This window comes from Danio rerio, chromosome 2, assembly GCF_052040795.2.
Source record: "Danio rerio strain M-AB ecotype USA chromosome 2, GRCz13ab, whole genome shotgun sequence".
In the NCBI taxonomy this organism is placed as follows: Eukaryota; Metazoa; Chordata; class Actinopteri; order Cypriniformes; family Danionidae; genus Danio; species Danio rerio.
Window position 1 is genome coordinate 18,848,943 of NC_141022.1, and position 22,336 is coordinate 18,871,278.

Consider the following 22,336-nt stretch of genomic DNA (forward strand, 5'->3'; position numbering starts at 1 on the left):
CGTGTGGGTTTCCTTCAGGTGCTCCGGTTTCCCCCACAAGTCCAAAAACATGGTATAGGTGAACTGGGTAAGCCAGAATTGTTCATAGTGTATGAGTGTGTATAATGTTTCCCAGTACTTGGTTGCAGCTGGAAGGGCATCCACTGCATAAAACAATGCTGGGCTTTGTATATAGGTTAGGTTAGGATAGGTTGGCGGTTCATATGCTGTGGCGACCCCAGATTAATAAAGGGACTAAGCCGAAAAGAAAATGAATGATTAAAAATCATTCATTGTGTATTCAGAGTAATTATTTGTACTCACTAAATATTTTCTCTAAACTTTAATGCCCATTTAAATGAGTTCTCAAATATTTTGAGTTTCTTTGTTTTGCAGATTTTCTTCAGTTTTACAATAATTTATCTTTATAACTTGACATGATACTAGACTTCAGCTTCTCAACAGTCAGAAGTAGTCATTGTCTGATTCTTTTTTATAATGCCATACAATTTTAATAGGACACTGATCTGAACTGCAGGTGTCAGTTAAACACATTCACTTTGTAGGAAATCACACTGCTGTAACACATGCTGAATAATACTGGATCTAAAACACTTCCAGACAGTGAAAAATGTCATGTTGGCAGTAATGTCTCTGTACTCTCCTAATAAATGTGTCAATAAAACTACATACCAGACATTCTTGCAAAATTCAGAATTAACTACTCTGTAACCCATGCAGAATTAACACTTTCATCTTGATTTGATAACAACTTACAAAACAGCTAACTTTTTTGTAATTAGGGACACCTCAAATGATGCTTGTGGCATTACATTTACATTTAGCTGACCCTTATCCAAAGCGACTTATAAAAAAGAGGGAGACAGAATCACTTCAAATCATCAGTGAGTTGCAATAATGCTATTGCGAGTATTTATTAAATTTATTTCCTCCGAGCAACCGGTGATTTGCTAACAATGACTGTACTAAAGGTGGTCTGTCAAGCCCACTCACCATTTACATTAAAAATACAACGTTACGCCAGCAGGTGGCGACAAATAACTATATTTATACTTATTACTTGATAATTCTTCAAATATTATTTATCTTGACCTTAAATATTAAATCTATTGGCTTTATCTATATTTTCCCAGTTGCTTTTTTATTTCAATAATTGTTTATATATGATGATGAATCCTTACTTAGTTAGCTAAAAATGTCAAATACTTCGTTAACGTTCATCCTCTCACTTTTAGTCGTCTATTAAAATAAAAAAGGAGAATTCCCCTGCCTTTACTGTGATATTTCCTTATCAAACTGCTGTCTACAGTAACGTTAAGTAGGCTGCACACGTTTGAGACGCACTGAGTTTGTCCTTCCTCTTCTCACTCGGCAACAGCTGCTGCCCTGTTAGCAGCCAGCTACCACCACAACAACCACATCGGACAGCCTTAGCAAAAACTTTATTTTTTAAATATTTATCTTCACAGTAGCGTTTTTTACATGGACTACACGTTTATTACGACAAAGCGAGCTGTATTCATAAGCGTTTTGGCACGACAGAGAGAGGCTACGGCAGGCTAATCTGTCTAGCTTTGCTAACAGGCTTTAGATCAGAACGTTTGAAACATTGCTGTATTCATAAACACAGACATGGAGTTCAATGTTAGACGACTAGCAGCGGACGCGGGCACTTTCCTCAGTCGTGCTGTGCAGGTAATAATGTATTTAAATGACTTATATTCAAGGAATATTCAAGGTGAGGCGTTTAGACTCGTATCATTTGTTTTTAAAACAGGTTTGTTATTGTAACTGAAGGGAAAGTTCAGACACACATTGGTTCTGTCATCGTTTAGTCACAATCAAATCTGTATGACAGACATATGTAGTACAAAAGTAGATTGTTAGACTGTTACATTTTCCCTTAAAATGAAAGTTAATGGTGACTAAGACTAACATCTTATTGCCCAACATTTCGTTTGTCACATAACTGAAATTCGTGTGGGTGGTGACAGCAATTGTGTAAGGATCTATCTTTTGGCAAATCAAATTTCCATGGCACTATAATTGCTGATTTTTAAAATGTATTATTGTGATATCTTTATAAACAAAAAATAGAAGGAAAAGATCCATACATTTAAGACTTAATAATAATTGTAATGGACACAAATAATGTATATACTGTATATATTACTCTGATAAATTATGTCTTTTCTGAAGACTAAAAAGATTTTTTTCTGGTTTAGCAAAAAAAGGTTCTCTCTCTCTCTCTCTCTCTCTCTCTCTCTCTCTCTCTCTCTCTCTCTCTCTCTCTCTCTCTCTATATATATATATATATATATATATATATATATATATATATATATATATATAATCTATTGGCTTTATATTTTCCCAGTTGCTTTTTTATTTCAATAATTGTTTATATATGATGATGAATCCTTACTTAGTTAGCTAAAAGTGTCAAATACTTCGTTAACGTTCATCCTATATATATATATATATATATATATATATATATATATATATATATATATATATATATATATATATATATATATATATATATATATATATTTATATATATATATATATATATATATATATATATATATATATATTATTATTATTATTATTCATTTATTTATATTTTTTTAAAAAGAGAGAAACAATCACTGAATAATTCACATTACTTTAAAGTGGCCACATGTTATAACAATATTGTACATTTATCATTAACACAATATATTGTATTATTAAATACCAGCACATGTGTTTTTGTCAGCTATGGAAATTAACCATGGTAGTAACCAGCCATAGGTTTTTGTTGGATTATAGTAGGCATACTTATATAGTACCATTTATAGTAGGCATGGGACGATACCCGTTTTCAAGGTATACCACGTTTTGAAAAAGTCAAGGTTTCAAAACCAGCAAAAACATATGCTTTACGTTCCCACAGTATAAGATTTTTGTTTCTTTGTTTTTTTACATTTTGCTTTAAGTTTTTTTAGAATCAGCAGTATCTTCAGCAGAAAGGATTTTAAATTGTAAAGAAATTTGTGTTTTAAAAACCAATAAAGACAGCAGAGGTCAGTGATTCATTTTAATTATTTAGCCTGACATGGTTGCGGTTTTTAAATATTTTAAATATTTCTCAAAATAAAATATATAGTGTGAAAAAGTTTTTTTTTTTTTTTTTTTTTTTTTTTTACCAAGACATTTAAAAACAATATATTTTAGAGCAGTAATTGTATGATATTTTTATCCAAGGTTACCATGCTGTCAGAATCTTATACCGGTCAATGCCTGATATATAGTCACAGTTTTACTGCAAATGTTAACTTATAGCTAAACTAATTGTTTGTGTATCAAACAGTACTTGGTTGTTTTGTTTTGCTTTTCATTTGTACTTATTATTCTGTTCTTATAGTTGTTTGCTTTAAAACTTATCTTTAATAGTATTTGTAAAGATAGTATTAATATAGACGGTGGAAAATGTTAAATGTTGATGGGAAATGCCTCATAGGTCAGCAGGTCTAGGTTTTGGTTTTGAGACCAGCGTTGTAATCTGTGAACTGTACAGTAAGATGTACACTATAAAGCTAAAATATATCATATGTTGGAACTCTCAGTTCACAGAGGAGAAATTCGGGCAGGCAGAGAAGACTGAGCTGGATGCCCATCTGGAGATGCTGCTGAGTCGGGCAGAATCCACCAAACACTGGACAGAGAAGATCATGAAGCAGACAGAAGTTGTGCTACAGCCAAATCCTAGTAAGAAGACATTCGTGATATTGACCTGAATCTTTATGTTAGTGCAATCGCAGCCATTGGAATCTTTTGGGCTCAAAACTTCCATTAATTTTTAAAGTTAAAATCAGCTCGTTTTGCTTGCCAACTGATATTTTCTTAAATTATTCTACTTTTTAAGTATAGTCGTGAACACACTGGTTTGTAGTGCAAGTAGATTGACCGTTTTCTGCTGTTTATTATTCCTTGTCATTTCTTTGATAGAAAGCTGAATTGGAAGTTCTAAAACAAATCGCAAAAACGATCACAGAATAAGCTCGATACAAAAAGGTAGTTAAGCAGTTCTGTAAGTCTGTAAACTCATTTTGCATTTCAGCAGAGCGCAAGTGAACTCAGGATTACACCTGGTGAAATCATGTTAGTATTTGCGGTAAACCTTGTGGTGAGAGTAGCGTGTTAAGTTCCCCATCTGTTCCTTACAATGGGATTAAGACCCAGCCATAATGATAAATACTTTTAGCCTTCCTTTTCAAGTATTAGCACACGGTGTTAGCAATTCCAGAGAAATCAACAACTGATCAAACCTTCAATACACTGTGAATGTCAAATGCTTAAAGGGATAGTTCTTCAAAAAGCTTACATTTACTCAAGTTTATGAGTTACTTTCTTATGTTGAACACAAAAGAAGATATTTTGAAAAATGATGGATACTAGCCAATGACTTCCATAGTAGGAAAAGCGAATACTATGATTACATGTTTTCAGCTTTTTCAAAATATCTGCTTTTGTCTTCAACAAAAGAAACTTGAACCACTTGGGAGTAAGTAAATAAACATTTTTGTGTGAACTGTCCCTTTAAAAGTGTTAAAGTGCTGCAGGAAGTCTAAACAATGTAGCTCATATCATTAAACTTCCATCTTAGATTTTTTTTTTCAGATAAGACTTAAAAATATTTTAGGTTTTTTTTTTTAGTTGCATAGAGGTTTCTTTCTTTTCCCAAATGCCTCGTGTTGAGGCATTTCCTTTACAGTCATCCAGAGCCGCATTGTGAGATATTTTTGCTCTTAAGCAGCAGTAATGTTTGCTAGGCCTGCCTTAAGAGGATGCATGTGGTCTCATCTGACTCTTGCTGGTCTTAATCGAATTTGTCTGATGTGAGTAGATGTCCGGGTGGAGGAGTTCCTTTACGAAATACTGGACAAAAAAGTCCCAACACGTGCCAACAATCACGAGATGCTGGGGCAGTGCATGATTGATTCGGGCCACGAGTTTGGACCTGGAACAGCATATGGTAAGCTCATTACATGATCCCGTCCCACTGGACCCTTACTATGGGAGCTGGTGTTTGGGATATTGATATAAACACTTTAATGAAATTATTGTGATGTCACCAAAAGCTGGCACGTGTCTTTATAAGCACCTTTTAATGATGACTGAACAGCCCAGTAGTTCTGGGTAAACTCTAGATGGGATACAGCTGCGGATACGAACATCAATATAGCAGAATTTGTGAAACACTGTACAATAGGGATGTCTGCATCAATACTGAAATATCAATACCTCCAATACCCGATCTTTATACTCTACATACACAAAAGTATATATACCAATTATTGTTGTTGTTATTAATAATTTAATAATTAATATGACAAATTTTCCACTATTTGATTTATGTGATTATTATATATTATTTTCTATTTTAATAAAATAGGCCTGCAAGTATACAAAATTCAGTAATGACATAATATGAAGTACAAAACAAGTTCAAACAGGCTGCTAAAATCATTTGCAATACTTCCTAAATTATATCTCTAAAATAAATACTTCAAATAGGATTTTACCTTTAAAATGTCTCTTTAAAACTTTAGCTGACCATAAATCCCAATGATGGTTGGATATCTTTAAAATCCATGCTTCTAAAATAAAAAAAAAGTGATCTTTTGATTTACAAAATTATTTTATCTTATAATGTTATTTTATTTTAATTTGTTTTGCATCAGATATATTATCTGATGAAAGCCAGTGCCAATATTTCATTGCTCATATTATTAGGCCACTGTTGTTTTCATAAAAGGGGCAAAGTAAGCCTTCATTAAAAAAGTTTGCTTTCTAACCAGTTCAGTTAGATTTACTGTAATACATAACCGAGTGTATTTTCTTGATACATACTCCGCAACTGGGGCAGGGTTTTTTTTTTTTTTTTTGAGTCCAGCTGTAACTGACGGCAGGGACTGCACTTGTGAGTCCATTCAGGATTATTCTGCCTATCCCAGCTTCTGTTACTATATGTACAAGACAAGTTAATCAATGATGAGTACTGTTTGTATTTTAGTTTTTGTTCTACGATGAGCTTGGTTAGCCCACCTTTCAATGGATGGTTCTCACGGTAGTGCCGAAATAAGTCACTGTCCTGGAAAAACTGATTACATTTATGAATGACGAAAACTAAACTATTCAATATTCTGATTGGGCTACAGCCACTCCAAGTCCCAGTTTAGCACCAGCATCACTGTTTTTGAACAGCAGTGAACCAAAAGGAATCTTTCAAAATTTAGACATGCAAAAGCATAATGCCAATAAAGCCAATCAAGGACCCCCTACTTCTGTGGGCGCTGGGTTTCAGCCCCACCTAGCCTTTATGTCAATCCAGTCCTGCACACAGTCCAGTCAGTTAGTCCAGTCACAACAATGGTAGAGTGACAGCACATGTGAAGCTAGTTCAGCTCCTCAAACAGCCAAGACATGGTTTTAAATGTTTTGCCATTTCCTGATTGGTTTACTGTTTTAACACTAATATTTTCTCTCTTTTTTTGACACCAGTTTATATTTAATTGTATTTTCTTTTTGTTTTTTTCTGCTGTTTTCTGAGCTCAGCTATCTTATAAATGAGGCTGCTACCTCAGTATACTTCCAAGTTTAAAATAAATAAAATAAAAATTTAGTTTTGAGGCTATGATTTGAAATACACTACTTTTTTTATTAGACACATACGGTGTTTTTGCACAAAGTATTGTTATTTTATCAGTGTCATCAATACCAGACTGGATTTTTGAGTTTGGAAAGAAAATCTGTGGTATCAAACATCACTACTGCACAACAATAATTCATATTTTTTCCATCATTGTTAGGGTTGGGGTAGGGCTACACATTAACAAAATACAATTTTGGGGTAATTTAATAAATAATATAAGCACAATTCTTTAACGTCAGGCAAAAGCTGTATCCCTTCTAGCAACAACTGTAGTTTGTAAAGTGTTGCTTATTGTTTTTAGACCAAAGCAAATTTTGAAATGGCACAAAAAATATTTTTAAAAGTATATTTGTTTTGGTAATCAATGTGCTTTTTAGCAAGATTTTTTAATGCTAAAGTTATGCAACTAATATTATCATGTTTTTGTTCTTATGTCCAGTTATGCATTTAAGTTTATAGCCCAAAGATGAAAAGAGATAAAACAATAAATGCGTAATACAGCTTTATTAGTTTTTTTTTTCACCATAAATTACTGTTTGTTGTCCATAAATACCATGATTTGCAGAAGAAGTCCTAGTACTTTACATTCAATGTCACAATAGTTTATATACCAGAGATGTTTGTCAGGCAATTTTAGAAGAAGAGTAATTTGATTATCTATTTAAAGACTCTGATTAAGGATAAAAGTTTAGCCTCCAAATACAAAGACACAGTCATTTTAAATGATTTTAAAAAGTATCATTCAGACCACTTGGTTTTACCCATTTGTGAGCAAGAAGATTTTAATCATTTTAAATATGCACCCAAACTGGTCAGTCCTACGATGCACTAATATATTTGTCACACAAAAATACATTGAGTCAAAATGACTGGTTTTCCTTTATGCCAAAAATCATTAGGATATTAAGTAAAGATGATGTTCTATGTAGACGTTTTGTAAATTTTCTATCATAAAAAAAAAAAAAAACAGTTTGAGCTTCTTTTAACTAACTTTAAAGGTGATTTTAAAGTATTTCTATTTTTAAAATGAACCCTTGGGTTCCAGATTTTAAAGTAGTTCAGCCAAACATTTTCTTATTCTAACAATTCTAACAGATTTATACATCTCTTTTTTTTATTGTGATACAGTGTCACATTCTCCATATTGAAATTTATCATAAGCACATTTATAAGCATTTAATACGTACACGTCATAATATTATACAATTTTTTTACATAAATGTATCCTATGGTGAATAACAATGGAAGAGTATTTCATCCATATTGTGACAGTATTAATATTCCTATATATAGTTTTTCCTTTCAGAAAACTTTTCTCTGGATTCACAAAACAGTTTACATCAGCTTTGATAGTTAAACGTGTTTTAATGAATTTGAGTGCTCACTTATTCTTAATAAGCATGACCCTTACCTATAAGAACTACCTACATTACATGTCCAAGAACTTGACTATTTGAATATCCTGGTCCAGCATCCTGGAATATTCCGGATATTTAAGGTTTGGCTGCAGTATAGTTTATGAATTGGAAAGATAAAAAGGCTATATACCTAACAATAGTCTTTTCAATAATTTAAAAAATAGTCCGCTAAAGATTTTTACAGCTTCAAAATGTTGGGCTCTCTTCTGAAAATGTCCAGCTGGTAGCGCTTGAAAAAATATGTAGTAGCTTTAGGACAGAGGATCAGATCTGCTTTACAATTGATTGGCACAAAAAAAAGTTCCATTAATGTTTCATAATTGAGGCCTAATATTTTTGTGAAACCTGAGATTAGTTTTCTTTGTAGGAATCAAAAACTCATATATTAATTTATAAATAATATCTAAATACTCTTTGTAAGCACCTTATTCTGTAACAATAAATGTTGACAACTGTTCTTGATTAATGTGTGGGCTGAGATTAATATGCTCTCTTCCTGTGCTGTGCTGCAGGTAGTGCTCTTATTAAATGCGGGGAGACGGAAAAGCTGTTAGGCAGTGCAGAGAAAGAGTTCATTCACAGCTCTGCCATCAACTTCCTCACTCCTTTTAGGAACTTCATTGAGGGAGATTTTAAAACCATATTGGTGAGCATGCATTTTAATTCATTATATTATATTATATTATATTATATTATATTATATTATATTATATTATATTTTTAAACTGTTGTATTGATGTTTTTGTCTTCACAGAAAGAACGGAAACTGCTTCAGAATAAGCGTCTAGATTTGGATGCAGCTAAAAACAGAATGAAGAAGGCTAGAGTGGCTGATGCTCGCTCTGCAGTAAGTGTTTCACACACACACAAATGCATACACATACATGCAAAAGTCAGCTGTTTTACTTTACAGTAATATTTCCAGCTCAAGGTCAGACACTGCAGGCCAAAAGTGTTTTTTTGTTTTTTTCTTCTTCTTATTTTGGGCTTTTTGTCTTCTTTTTTGTTTGTTCTTTACAGTTAGATGGAAAGAAAGCATCTTTTAAGTGTTTCCTTAATTACCTCTTATCAATTTGGGTCTGTAGATTTTAATGACATATACCAGACTTTAGAAAAATATATTTTAATATGCATACAGTCATGCCCAAAATTGATGGCACCCCTGAAATTTAGATTGTTTTCTCACAGAAAAGAATTGCATTAACACATGTTTGCTATACACGTTTATTGCCTTTGTGTGTATTGGAACAAAACAAAATAGGGAGGACAAAGAGCTAATTTGACAATGTCACACAAAACTCCAAAAACGGGCTGTACAACAAGCCTTTTTTAAAACTGTGGATAAAAAAGATTGTTTCAAGTATGTGGTGACAACAATTTTGGTCATGACTGTATTATCAGGCCTGTAGCCAGGCAGGGTTCGGGTGGTTAAAGAGACCCACGCCCTTCTAACAAAGTCCAGAATTTGGCCCCTTTGAGTTAATTTGTCCCATTTTTGACAGTATACCATCATAAATTTTGAAAATAACCAATTGAAGGAGGCTTTAAGAAGAATAAACAATAAAATAACCAATAAAAGAAGGCTTTTATTATTTAAATGGGCAAATTCTGGCAGAGGAAATTTACTGGCCAGTTTGTTATTTGTGTATAGGTTACAGTTTTAATTGTTATTTATGATGGGTGATAATAAATTAGCATTTAATAAGTATTTTTATGAAATTTCTAAAATTCTAATTCCATTACAATATATATATATATATATATATAAAACTGTAATAACTTACAAAATAAATGCACCTTTGTAAATTAAAACATTTTTGTAAACAAAAAATAGTATGTTAAGCACTTTGACAAAAATGTAGGAAGTACACATCATCTCTAGGACCAGTCATCCAGAGACATGGATTCTCCTACCACTGCTATGCTGATGATACCCAGCTATACCTCTCTTTTCATCCTGATGACCCCTCGGTTCCAGCTCGCATCTCAGCCTGCCTGTTGGATATTTCACACTGGATGAAAGATCATCATCTTCAGCTGAACCTCGCAAAAACGGAAATGCTTGTAGTTTCTGCCAACTCGACTCTACACCATAACTTTTCAATCCAGATGGACGGGGCAACCATTACTGCATCCAAAATGGTGAAAAGCCTTGGAGTAACGATTGATGACCAACTAAACTTCTCTGACCACATCTCTAGAACTGCTCGATCGTGCAGATTCACACTCTATAACATCAGAAAGATCCGACCCTTCTTACCTGAACATGCAGCTCCTTGTTCAAGCTCTTGTTCTCTCCAAACTGGATTACTGTAACTCTCTACTAGCTGGGCTTCCAGCTAACTCTATCAAGCCTCTTCAACTGCTCCAGAATGCAGCAGCACGAGTGGTCTTCAATGAACCTAAACGAGCACATGTCACTCCGCTGCTAGTCCGTTTGCACTGGCTGTCAGTTGCTGCTCGCATCAAATTCAAAGCTCTGATGTTTGCCTACAAAGTTACCTCTGGCCTTGCTCCTTCTTATCTGCTCTCGCTTCTGCAGATCTATGTGCCCTCCAGAAACTTGCGTTCTGTGAATGAACGTCGCCTCGTGGTTCCATCCCAAAGGGGGAAGAAATCACTTTCGCGAACGCTCACGCTCAATCTGCCCAGTTGGTGGAATGAACTCCCTAACTGCATCAGAACAGCAGAGTCACTCGCTACTTTCAAGAAACAATTAAAAACTCAACTATTTAGTCTCCACTACACTTCCTAATCTGTAATTGCCTCTCTGAATATCACACTAACTGTACCAAAAAAAAAAAAAAAAAAAAAAAAATACTACTAATACTTCCCTTCTTAGACTTTACAGACCTGAAACTTGCTTATAGCACTTATTCATTGTTGCTCTTGGTTGTGTAAATTGCTTCCTTGTCCTCATTTGTAAGTCGCTTTGGATAAAAGCGTCTGCTAAATGACTAAATGTAAATGTAAATGTATTTTTGTTGCATCAAAAACTGTGGTAATGATAACCATCCGGCAAGCTAATTAGTGCTTAAAGGGTCAGGAAACACCAAAACACATTTTTTGAGATGTTGACAGTCATATTTATGTCCCACGCTGCTAAAACACAATTAGGACACATATATTTCATTAAAAAAGTAAAAATTGGTGGGTTTTGTGTTCCAGTTTGAAAAGAAATGTTGACGGTACATCACAGCGATTAGAATCTTTGTGTAAACTCTAGCGTGAAGACAGTATGTCTATACCGGTGGGTACAACATGACATCTTTGAGTTTCTATCATTAATTCAAGAGATTGACTTGGTTCGAACCAAATCAGCGCGCTCTATTGCGTATGAGGTGCAATTTAATTAATATGCATGATAGCTTCAAAGACTGTTTTTACCTGTTACAATGTTCAGACGGCAGAGAGACACTACATTATGTTGCCAACTGAAATTAAAACAAGTGGAAGAAAAAGAATTGGTTAGAGAAATGGGTTGTCAGTGTTGCATTTATAAATGTGCCACAATGAAGGTTTTGTTTTCAATTCCTAGCTCTGAGAGCGCAGCTGGACTCACGTGTGGATTACAGTGGTTTGCTAACATGCGACAAAAATATATTTGTAAGGAACAATTTTACCCAAGAGCCTTTTCGCATCTGGAAAAGGTGAAATCTGGGGGGTTTCATGGCCCTTTAAAATGTCACTAAATGCAATATTTAAACTTCGAATAACTGCAAATAGTTTCAGTTTTTGAGAAAAAAAGAACCACCCCTTTTAATAAGCTGGCTACAGGCCTTTTTTCCAGATGATCACAGTATTTTTTTTTTTATTATGCAGTGTTATGAAAACCCTTTGACTTTATTGTCCAAACCAATGTTCAGACATTTGTGCTAGAAATGTATACATTTAATTTAAAACTGCCTTATTTGCATGTTTACACAAAGTAATTGTAATCTTAATGTAATCAATTGACTGGAGAACTATGATGACAACTATTAGTTATTTGCTTTACCCCATTCACCTCCACTTTCCTGCCTTAATCATACATTCAGTTCTACATTTTGTTCAAGTGAGTTTATGGAATTTAGGCCCAATTAATCCTTTATTCATCTGTCCTCCAGCTAGCTGCTATTTCTCTGATACTCTTTCAGTGTTGTTTATCTAACAGAGATGATGCTTGTGTGAAATGTGTGTGAGTCTGTGTGTGTCTGGATCTCTAACCTCTCTGATTTCCCCCAGTTCTCTCTCATTCTGTGTCTCTCTGTCTGCTTGCCTGCCTCCGCCTGAAGGAGCTGAACTGCAGTCCTCCGCTGGGAGAGGAGTATGTGGCTCACTTTTCTTACATGCTCAGCTTCTTGCATGTCAGGTGGCTAAAGGTTTGTCTGCTGTGTCGAATACAACACCTGCCCTCTGTTGCCCTTTATAAAGAGTCCACCATTTCACATTCAGACCCACATTCAGTTAAACGCATGCTTGTATTGTACTGCTGTCTAATTGAGAAGAAGCATGTGTTTGTGTTCATTCATAGCTGCTAGGTGGATAAGTGTGCCATCCTAATTTGTGAGAATTGAACTTTGAGGGCAACAGAATGCAGTTTCTGTGTTTGGTCTTGTTTTATGGGAAAGTATGCTGTACAGGTTTATGTGGTTTACAGGGACACAGAGTTATATAATGACATGGGTATGACCTAGTAGCATTCTTGTGTCTCTGTAATCGAAAACGCTTAAAAGACATGCTTAACGACATCCTTTGACATTCAAATTCTACCACAGATTTCGTGTGAGGGTTGAGTTAAGGGTTTGGTTAGGGCCAGATAATAACAAATATGTACAGTTTAAAATACATTACACCTATGGGGTGTTCCTGTAAACTACTGTATGTATACAAGTGTCTGTGTGTGTATGGAGTATCAACTAATGCAGAGTTAAGATTGCGTGATTTTAGCCCCGATTCGATCATGCAAGTAACAATCACACTGAGGGAACTGTCAAAGACGCGATCTGAGAGAATCGCCGATGAGTCGTGATTCAAAGCCATGCTGTGTGAAATGTGTTTTGATTGAAAACTGCATTGGTGATAACGGACAGCCAATGAGAGAGCAGCATCCACTAGTATGAATATCTGTAGACCAGTGAGAGGTTGGCGGAGAAAAAACACTTATTTTCAGTCTATTTGGACCCAAGATCTGTTTTGGACCCCGTATCTGTTTGACGCGTCATATTAGCAATACTACAACAAGCTCAAAAAAAAAAAACTTGAGAAGATATTATTCCCTTTAAAAGTCAGGTTAGCAAAATAAGTATGTTTCAACCTCACTAAATGCTTTCTTGTCATTCTGTAGTTAATAACAAAAGATATACTATGTGACCTTGTGTTGTTTCCATGTCACTTCTCGCGTGTGTTTGGATGTGAGATGAAGTTTGTGGATTATGTTGTCGGTGATTCTCATATTGTAAAGTCATGCAGTGTGAAACCTCATTGCTGATCCATTATACAGTGTAAATACAGCACTGACAGATTGTCATGCAGTGTGAAAACATCTGTAAGACGACTACTTTGAAAATGGTCTCGGCATAAGTGAATGATTAGTTTTAAAGATTCAAATATCAATTATAATTTAATGTTACAGTATGTTTTTTTATTAGCCATGGGTTAATGTAGATAAAAGTAAATCTTAAAATGTTTTAATTGCTTAGACATTTTAGGGGCCAAGCACCACAGGTGCGTAGGCACCTATTGTTTTCATTAGCGCTCTTATTATTATTATCATTCTGCTTCTGTTTCTTCTTCCGCCGCATTTGAATGGCAGCCCATATAACCGTATGCGTAAAAGTTGTATAATTTATCACAATAAAAATAGAGGGCAGTCTTAACATAAACTAGAGCAAACATGAAGTGTCTAACTCAAACTCTCTAGCACCACCATATGTCCGAAGTTTCACTTATGCTTATCGATATAACTTTTGAACCATATGGGCTACAATCAAAATTCTTTTTTCCTCTGATTTTTTTGGCTCAAGACGATTCAAATGAACCCTATGATGTCATTTTCACCAAAATTCAATCACATGCTCTACAGACCATGTTGAACAAAAGTAATATAATTCAAGTTGATTGGACCAACTGTTTTCATTTAACTAACCAATACATCTAATGTAGAGCTTGCAAAAAAGGGCTTAAGGCGATATCTCTGTAACACAATGACATATTCAAACCAAATGTGAATGAGGTTATCTGCAGGGTTCCGGTGCACTGCCCCCTAGTGGTCCGGAGATACAAAAATTGCTTTTCTCTCAACCGTTTGTATATAAAAATGGTTTCTTTACATCTGGCTAAACTTGCGAAGTTCGACGATGTCTGATTTTCCAGGGTGAGCCATTTTGTCTGTCGGCTATTACATACTTCAAATGTATTCAAAAACGTATTGTTTCACTTTGACTGATGCTCCTTACTAACCTTGTTGCTTTTGACCACTGGACTACTTTACTCATTCTGACTCTGGACTGCTTTGCTCATTCTGCCTATGAAGTGCTTGGTCCCTTAATTGCTGCTTGCAGCTTTATTTGTGTTTATTATTATTATGATCTAGTTAGCATTAGCAGTAAAATTGTTTTCATTTCATAATTAAAAATGAATGAAAATTAAAGATATATAAAAAATAAAAGTAATACAAAACACAATTACTAAAACTTTATTAAAATACAAACTTAAAAAAGTAATTCAAAAACTGCTTAGAGATGCTAAAATAACACTTTACTATCAGTCAATATTTAATATGAATGCTCATTTAGAGCAGGGGTTCCCCAACTTTTCAGCCTGTGACCCTCAAAATAGCAATGCCAGTGACTCGCGACCCCCACATTTCTTGGAGGTGGTTATAAATATACAATCTTTGTCCACATTACAAGAGGCTTATATAGACACATGCATATTGACAACACAAATAAGTGCAACAGTCTAACATCCATATCTTTTATAGCTGTTTATTAATTTATTAACCTCACCTAAAGAGACTGGTGGGCACAATGTTTTCAGTGCAAGTCTATTCTTAGTTTGATTTTGGAGACCGCCACTTAAAGATCATTCTCATTGTTCAGTCGTGGCCTGTATTTATTTTTATTGTATTTGATTGCCATAAAGGTGTCAAAGTTTAACCTGGTGCTTTAAAATCAATCTGTTGCAGCTATTGCCGTATTGTTAATCCAACGCAAACACACCAATCCCATGAAAAAAAAAATTGAAAGGCTGATGGCTTTTCATTTGCATGCTGTTGTTTTTTATGTAACTATTGACTACTATTTTTATCTTTGTGGGTTAAATATGGTAATTTTAAGTTTATAACATTTATTTGACTTTTGTAAATTACCAAGGGACCCCTCGTCATTGTCCAGTGACCCCCACTCTGGGAACCACTGATTTAGAGTACATTTGCTGTCATCCAATGCTAATCTTTAATGTATTATAAACACGGAACATTAATTTTATACTGAACTACCCACATTTGCTCATAGCTTCTGAAATATTCATAACATTTGTAGACAAAATACTGTAATTTTGCATTTTTATCATTTTATATCAGTTTCTAGTATCAACATTATTATGATACGTGATTATAGGCATACTGATGAAATAGTTCAGTGTTCATTAAATTAGATTCTAAGTTAGAAAGATGGATACTTTAGTGCAAATACAAACTGGGCTTTCAGTATTCTGCCCAACAAAGGCCAAATGCAGTATCTACAGACACTGAAACCGAACACAATGCCTTTATAGATTTTACATCAGCTTAGATTTTTAGTGACAGCAATTTTGACATTAAATCAACAGACTTAGTCACTAGACAGATTGACCATGCTTGTTTTAGGCTTTAACTCAATTTTGACCAAATTCTTAGTTACTGGGCTTTGCCTTTGTACTTGGGCGGTATTTGTGTTTGTGCATGTGCTCTCACACCTGTTGTGTTTGACGGTCATGTGTCATTCAAATCTCTTGGTTGCGTGATTCACATTTTTCATCATAGACGGTATAAGCTAGCTGTTTTTGGTTCCTCCGTTCAGTGAATGAGCCTGTACAGTACATGAATGCTGACGCCATTCTCCTGCGTAAGGACTTGAGATGGTAGTGAACGTTGTCAGTAGTGATCAGTTTGTATGGTATAAGTTGATCTGACCGGTTTCTTACTGTTTTCGAATGCTGGCCAGCTGTGGACTGAGGAGGTGAAGCAGGTGAGTCCATCTGTCGATCAAACCACTTATTCTGAGATCAGAAATACACGTATATCTTTGTGTGCTAGTGCAGTCTGATATAAACTCACCCGGCCACGTGAATGAGGAGCTGCTTTGACATGCAGTTTCTGCTTATGTCCAGCAGAGGGGGCTGCAGAGTTGTTTATGTTTTTCACCTTTATTTTGCAGCTCAAGCAAAACCTACATGTGATGTCTTGTACTGTTGATGTGGATCAGTCAGTTATTTCTTTTTGTGTGTTTGTGTTTCCCTCAGGCAGAGACGGAACTAAGGATAGCACAGAGTGAGTTTGACCGGCAGGCCGAGATCACCAGGCTTTTGCTGGAGGGCATCAGCAGCACTCATGTACGCTCACACAGCTCTTCTGAAAATCAGTGTTTACTGCAGCATATGTAGCACACCACCAAAAACAAATGATGCTTCACTAAAGTGAACAGGATGGTTAACAAAAAAGCAACATGATGGCATCGTTTGCTCACCCTCATTTTATCCAATCATAGATGAGTTTTGCTGTAATCACAATATCTAGTAATTAGCATAATGTTGAGATTACAACAGATGATATTCTGCTCAGAGCTGTACATCTACTTGGGAGTTGTGCATTTATACAGTATTGCAACAATATGAAGGCCTAAGACAAAGTACTTAACTCGAAATAATTATTAAGTAATTATGCAATGAATCTTGTAATTATGACATGGTATAAAAAATATATTTATAATCTCCTGTTTCTTTCAATACAGTGGACAGAATGATATTTGTTATGGTTAGGATATTATAGACAGTAAGGGTGAGCAAATGGTGATTGTATTTTCTGTAAAGGTCAGGAGTGTTCTGTAATGTGGTTTACAGGTGTAAAGGTCATGTCCTGGCTGAAAACAAGTCCTTCGTACAAAGAAAAACAGTTTAAGGCTTTCATAGACATTTTAGTCATCAACAAGTCGGGGTGAGATGTCAGTTATTGAGTAATGTTAAATATTTTTAATAACTTTAAATAACATGAAGTGAAATCTAATAATAAAAAAAATCTATAAAAATCTATAAAATTTCCAGTGAAGGATTTCTCTGTTTACAATAGGTAATAAATACAACTACAGACATAAAAAAATAAACTTTGCTTTAATGAAAACAGCAAATGCAACTATAAATATTTACTAAATTAAGTTCTTCAACTTCAGTAGTTTCTTAGTGAGTAAAACAACACTTTACTGTTATTCAATATTTAATATTAATGCTTCATTTGATAAACTTTGCCCTCAGAATGCTAACATTTTAAACGATCCATAAATGAACAAGCACACTATAAAACTTAATGCTCAGTGCTATTAATGTGCAGTAAAAATGTAAATCCTAAGAACTCATTGGTAACTCTTTATTTGGATGGTCCATTTGAGTATTAGTAGACTGTCTGCTTAATATCTGTTGATACTGCTCCTTCAACAGACATTTAACTGACTATGAGAAACTTTGCAAGTACATGTCAACTTACACTAACCCTAACCTAACAATCTACTTATAATCTAATAGGAATTGGAAGTCTTTTAAACAAATTAGTCGTTTATGTATTAATTATCCTTTTAATTATTAATTATTTAAATTAGCCTTTGAATTAGATTATTCTTTCATTGTCTATTCAGCTTAGTCCAGGGATGTCAAACTGAATTCATGGAGATCCGCAGCCCTGCACATTTTAATTCCAACCATAATTAAACACACCTGATCAAACTAATTGAGTCCTTCAGGCTTGTTTGAAATCTACAGGTAAGTGTGTTGAAGCAGGGTTGAAACTAAACTATGCAGGGCTGCGGCCCTCCAGGAATTGAGTTTGACATCCCTGGCTTAGTCCCTTTATTAATCTGGGGTCACCACAGCAGAATGAACCGAAAACTTATCCAGCATATGTTTTGTGCAGCGGATGCCCTTCCAGTGGCAACCCATTTGAGCTGGTCAGTTGGCAGAAATGCCAACTGACCAGCTTGAACCAGCGACCCTCTTCCTGTGAGGTGAACATGCTACCTACTGCGCCACTGCGTTGCCTGAATTAGTCATTTAAATTAATCAGTCAGAATGGGCGTTTTTTATTTAGTTTAATAAATTATTCTTATGAGCCTGTTATGTTGCTAAATAAGTCGAAATGGTCATGAATAATTCTGTTAATAATTGTAATCAATAATTAATATGTGTCAATCAATAGTTAACACTTCAAACCCTCTTTTCAATAAAACCAGTCAATCAATGAACCGATCCAAAGACTGAATTGTTGTCTTGATTCATGACTCCTAATGAATCTTTTACCTTAATGAATTTGTCAGTTAGGATCCAAACACTTTAAATGCTATAGGAACGTAATATTTAGTTGTTTTCGTATGCATGTGGGAAGCACTGATGTATGTTTGATATGTTCTCCTCTGCTCAGGCCCATCACTTGCGGTGTCTGAATGATTTTGTGGACGCTCAGGCTGCGTATTACGCCCAGTGTTACCAGTATACAGTCAATCTGCAGAAACAGCTGGGCAGGTTGGCACCCTCATATCTTTATGCATTTTGTTGTGATATCAATGTTTTTTCTGTACTCCAATTCCTCTGTTTTATACTAAATGCATCCGGAATCATCTGTTCTCTCAAACAGTCAAACTGCAATGTAAGCTTTTTTGTAATCTTCAAGAAGCAAACGTACATGGATGTATTCCCACAGTTAAGCCAGCAGTACTAACTCTTACTATATCTCCTCCAGTTTTCCATCCACGTTCTCTAACAACAATCAGCCGTCTGGCAGCTCGTCCGCCAGTGTGTGCGTACCCACAGCACCACCAGCTGCGTCTCTGCCCGCTCCTCCACCCAGCCAGGCTTCACCTGCTCTCAATGAGCTGCGCAGCTCCTCCGGCACCCGAAAGGCCCGTGTGCTGTATGACTATGACGCCGCCAGCAGCACGGAGCTCTCTCTACTGGCAGACGAGGTGCGCCTTCATCAGCCCACATTTCACATTTATGGCATACCTAACGGCACACGAGGCAATAAACACATGTAAAGTGCACAATATAAGTGTTCATGCATCATGTCATATCACTCAGCTCTCACTATATTTCTGGAGGGAAAGGATGCCAGTAAATATAAAAAAAAGGCATCTGCAAATTTATAGTTTGATATTAATTCCTGCTTGTGTTTTTATATACTTTAAACTTTATCGTATATGAAAACTCAACTATATAATAAGTAATTATACTTAACAAACGAGACCAGCAATGGCGTGTGTAGAGTTGTATTGTGAAGCTTTAACGGTTGAAGCTTCACGATACATCTCTAAATGCACCTCTGCTGCTCTCTTTTGTTGAGTATCATTAGAATTTAGTATAAACTTCATCCACAACACAACAGGAATCTTTAATAATGAATCAGAATACTCAATTTAACGGTTAACCGTAAAATATATTACCAAACTGCCAAATAGTATCTGTCTGATATATATATACAGTATATATATATATTTTTTTTTTGTACGGTATATTGGTCCAAAATATATTGCGATAAATGATCTTGTTGTCATTTTATTACACCATGTTATGCCACTCATTATATAATGCCAGAATGCAAGTGCACTTTTTCAAAGAACACATCATATTTTATTCTTAAGAATATTTAATTAAATTATAGTCATTTTAACAATTAAATATGGAAATGTGAAAACCTATATACTAAACAAATAAATAATAATGATAAAGTGCAGGGTAAAAAAAATAGAAAAAAAGTAACAATTTCAGTCAACACAGGCTCATTCTAAAAACGTAGTCCCGTGGACGTTTCTGGAGACCGCAAATTATGTACCGATACAGAGCAGTATGACGCCATTCCTTTTGGCGCTTAACAGCTGACCGCTTACCTCCGTGTGCAGGGCTTTCCTGCCACAACCAGTTTGTCCAGTTAGCTTGTCGTGAAAAAGCGCACACAGTAGCCTCTCGCGGATTCGCGAAAACAAAAACTGCAAAAACACATACCTCCCGGGACGTATTTCGTGGTCTCTAGTAACGTCCACAGGACTACATTTTCAAAATGAGCCTGGGTTGATTTCAGTTGTTAGACACCCACATGATAATATACTATAGTCATTTATAGTAAATCCTACAGTGTTTTTTAATCATACTGAGACTGACAATTCAGTAGAGATAGAGAGTTTGTGCAATCGGCTAAAATGTTGTCTTAAAATTAACTTGGTGAAACCTGCAGAAATCCTGGAATAAAGGGACTTAGTAAAAGAAAAATGATTATAATGTGGTTTGAAATATACAAACATTTAGTTAAAGTCAGTGTACTATAATTCTTTGGGTTTTATTTTAATGCTTTTATTTTTATTTTAATGCTTTTATTTAATTTTATTACATTACAAAAAAAGGCCAAAATGACTTCATCAGGCATTCTAGTGTTAAGGGTGTGATACGGATTTACCATAAGTTTATTCTAGTCACACAGATTGGCCAGCTGTCCAACAGGGAATCTGCTTGGTTTGATGGTGACTGCAGACTGTGTTATTTGTCACACAGTCAATACAGGCATATTGGTAAACATGAGCAAAGAAACCTGGGAAAATTCATCTGAATCTCATTTTTATCCTTCATTCGAACACCTCAGAAAAAAAATGTAATGCTACTGAACAAAAATTGAAATAAAATGCAAATTAATAGCTTGCTGAACTTAGTAATTTATGAAAATGAAAATTTTGAATATCTTCTCATGCACAAAACTGCATTTGTACATGGATTAACAGTGAAAAGAAGAAAGCAACTTCTGTGTGAACGGCTTTAAAATATGTATATCTGTGTGATTATTTCCCTGTCAGGTGATCACGGTGAGCAGTGTGCCGGGGATGGACTCTGATTGGCTGATGGGGCAAAGAGGAAATCAGAAAGGCAAAGTGCCAATTACCTACTTGGAGCTGCTCAACTGAAATCAGCAAAACCTGTGAAAACAAATTGACACTGCAGGTGTGTGTTTGACTAGAATAACACTCCATGATGTGATCAGAGAAAGATTTTAATGTAGCGCAGAGCAATATATCAGTCTTCTACACTGCCATGTGAACGTCCTCTCCTGCCATTCAGGAGGCGTCACAGTAGCCTTACAGCAAAGAAAAACTCCACCATCGCCAACTATTCAGCAGATTTATGTGCCAATGGATTTATTTTTTACTGCTAAACTAATTGATTTTGCTATAATGTGGTTTGATGCTTTATTAAATATTATATGAACACATGGTGCTGTTCTGGTCCTTTTAAGCATAAATGAATAATCAAAGCCGCTTTTTAATAGAAACAAATGCAAATGTATGAATGTACATTATGATTTTGTCTTGTTTTAAGGTTGCCGAACAAGCAGTGAACACTGATGCTGATTTTAAGATGCTCCATAGAAACAGTAAACGCAGGTGTTTGAATCTGTCACTAGGGGGCGGTATTTTCATTTTTTTCATTCAACTAAATAGGGAAACTCATGAAATGGTAATAATAAACGTTTACAAAGCGATTTAATACTTTCGAAAGTCACGATTGCAATATATATGTCCATGCCTAATATCCGATGGTCAGAAAGTGATTCATTTTATTTAATATAAATTGTTAAAATTTTGGTATTTGTTATGCAGCAAGCCCAGAGATTGTTGTGTACACTATGATTTTATATAAAATGAACTTTAATGTGTGATAGGAATAAAACGTGATCATAAATGAATAATTTCTCCACTCAAATGAATGGCGGCTTGGACCCGGAAACAGATTTACATACGTCACAAACACGTCACCACTTAACAAGTGGATAGAGCACACTGAGCAGTTCTAATTAAGTCATAACATAACAGAGTTTTTTTGTATTATAGTAATATGCTCCAATTTTTGCACACACACACATCTGGGAATTGCTAAAAAAAATAGTTACTTCTAATCCACATTTGTTTTTTAAGACAAATGAAAATGTTTTAGTGTACTCACTCCCAGGCCA

General features: G+C 35.0%; 1 protein-coding gene across 9 annotated transcripts; it reads left to right on the forward strand.

Annotated features, from left to right (window-relative positions):
* Nucleotides 1-1,343: 1,343 nt before the first annotated feature.
* Nucleotides 1,344-21,596, forward strand: sh3glb1b (SH3-domain GRB2-like endophilin B1b). Of its 9 annotated transcripts, none has more exons than XR_015477571.1 (11): nt 1,366-1,695; nt 3,615-3,756; nt 4,895-5,023; nt 8,634-8,767; nt 8,876-8,968; nt 12,346-12,482; nt 16,308-16,331; nt 16,606-16,695; nt 18,767-18,867; nt 19,085-19,307; nt 21,183-21,595. XR_015477571.1 is itself a non-coding variant. In XM_087238861.1 (11 exons), the coding sequence occupies exons 5-11, from the start codon at nt 8,955-8,957 to the stop codon at nt 21,288-21,290; spliced, it is 642 nt and encodes a 213-aa protein (XP_087094987.1). In that variant the 5' UTR covers nt 1,366-1,695; nt 3,615-3,756; nt 4,895-5,023; nt 8,634-8,767; nt 8,876-8,954; the 3' UTR covers nt 21,291-21,595. The 9 variants fall into 9 exon arrangements, 5 of the variants coding, with proteins under 5 accessions (NP_001243545.1, XP_087094987.1, XP_087094985.1 ...); XR_015477568.1 differs by having other exon boundaries at nt 12,396-12,427; XM_087238861.1 differs by having other exon boundaries at nt 12,346-12,427.
* The last annotated feature ends 740 nt before the right edge of the window (nt 21,597-22,336 follow it).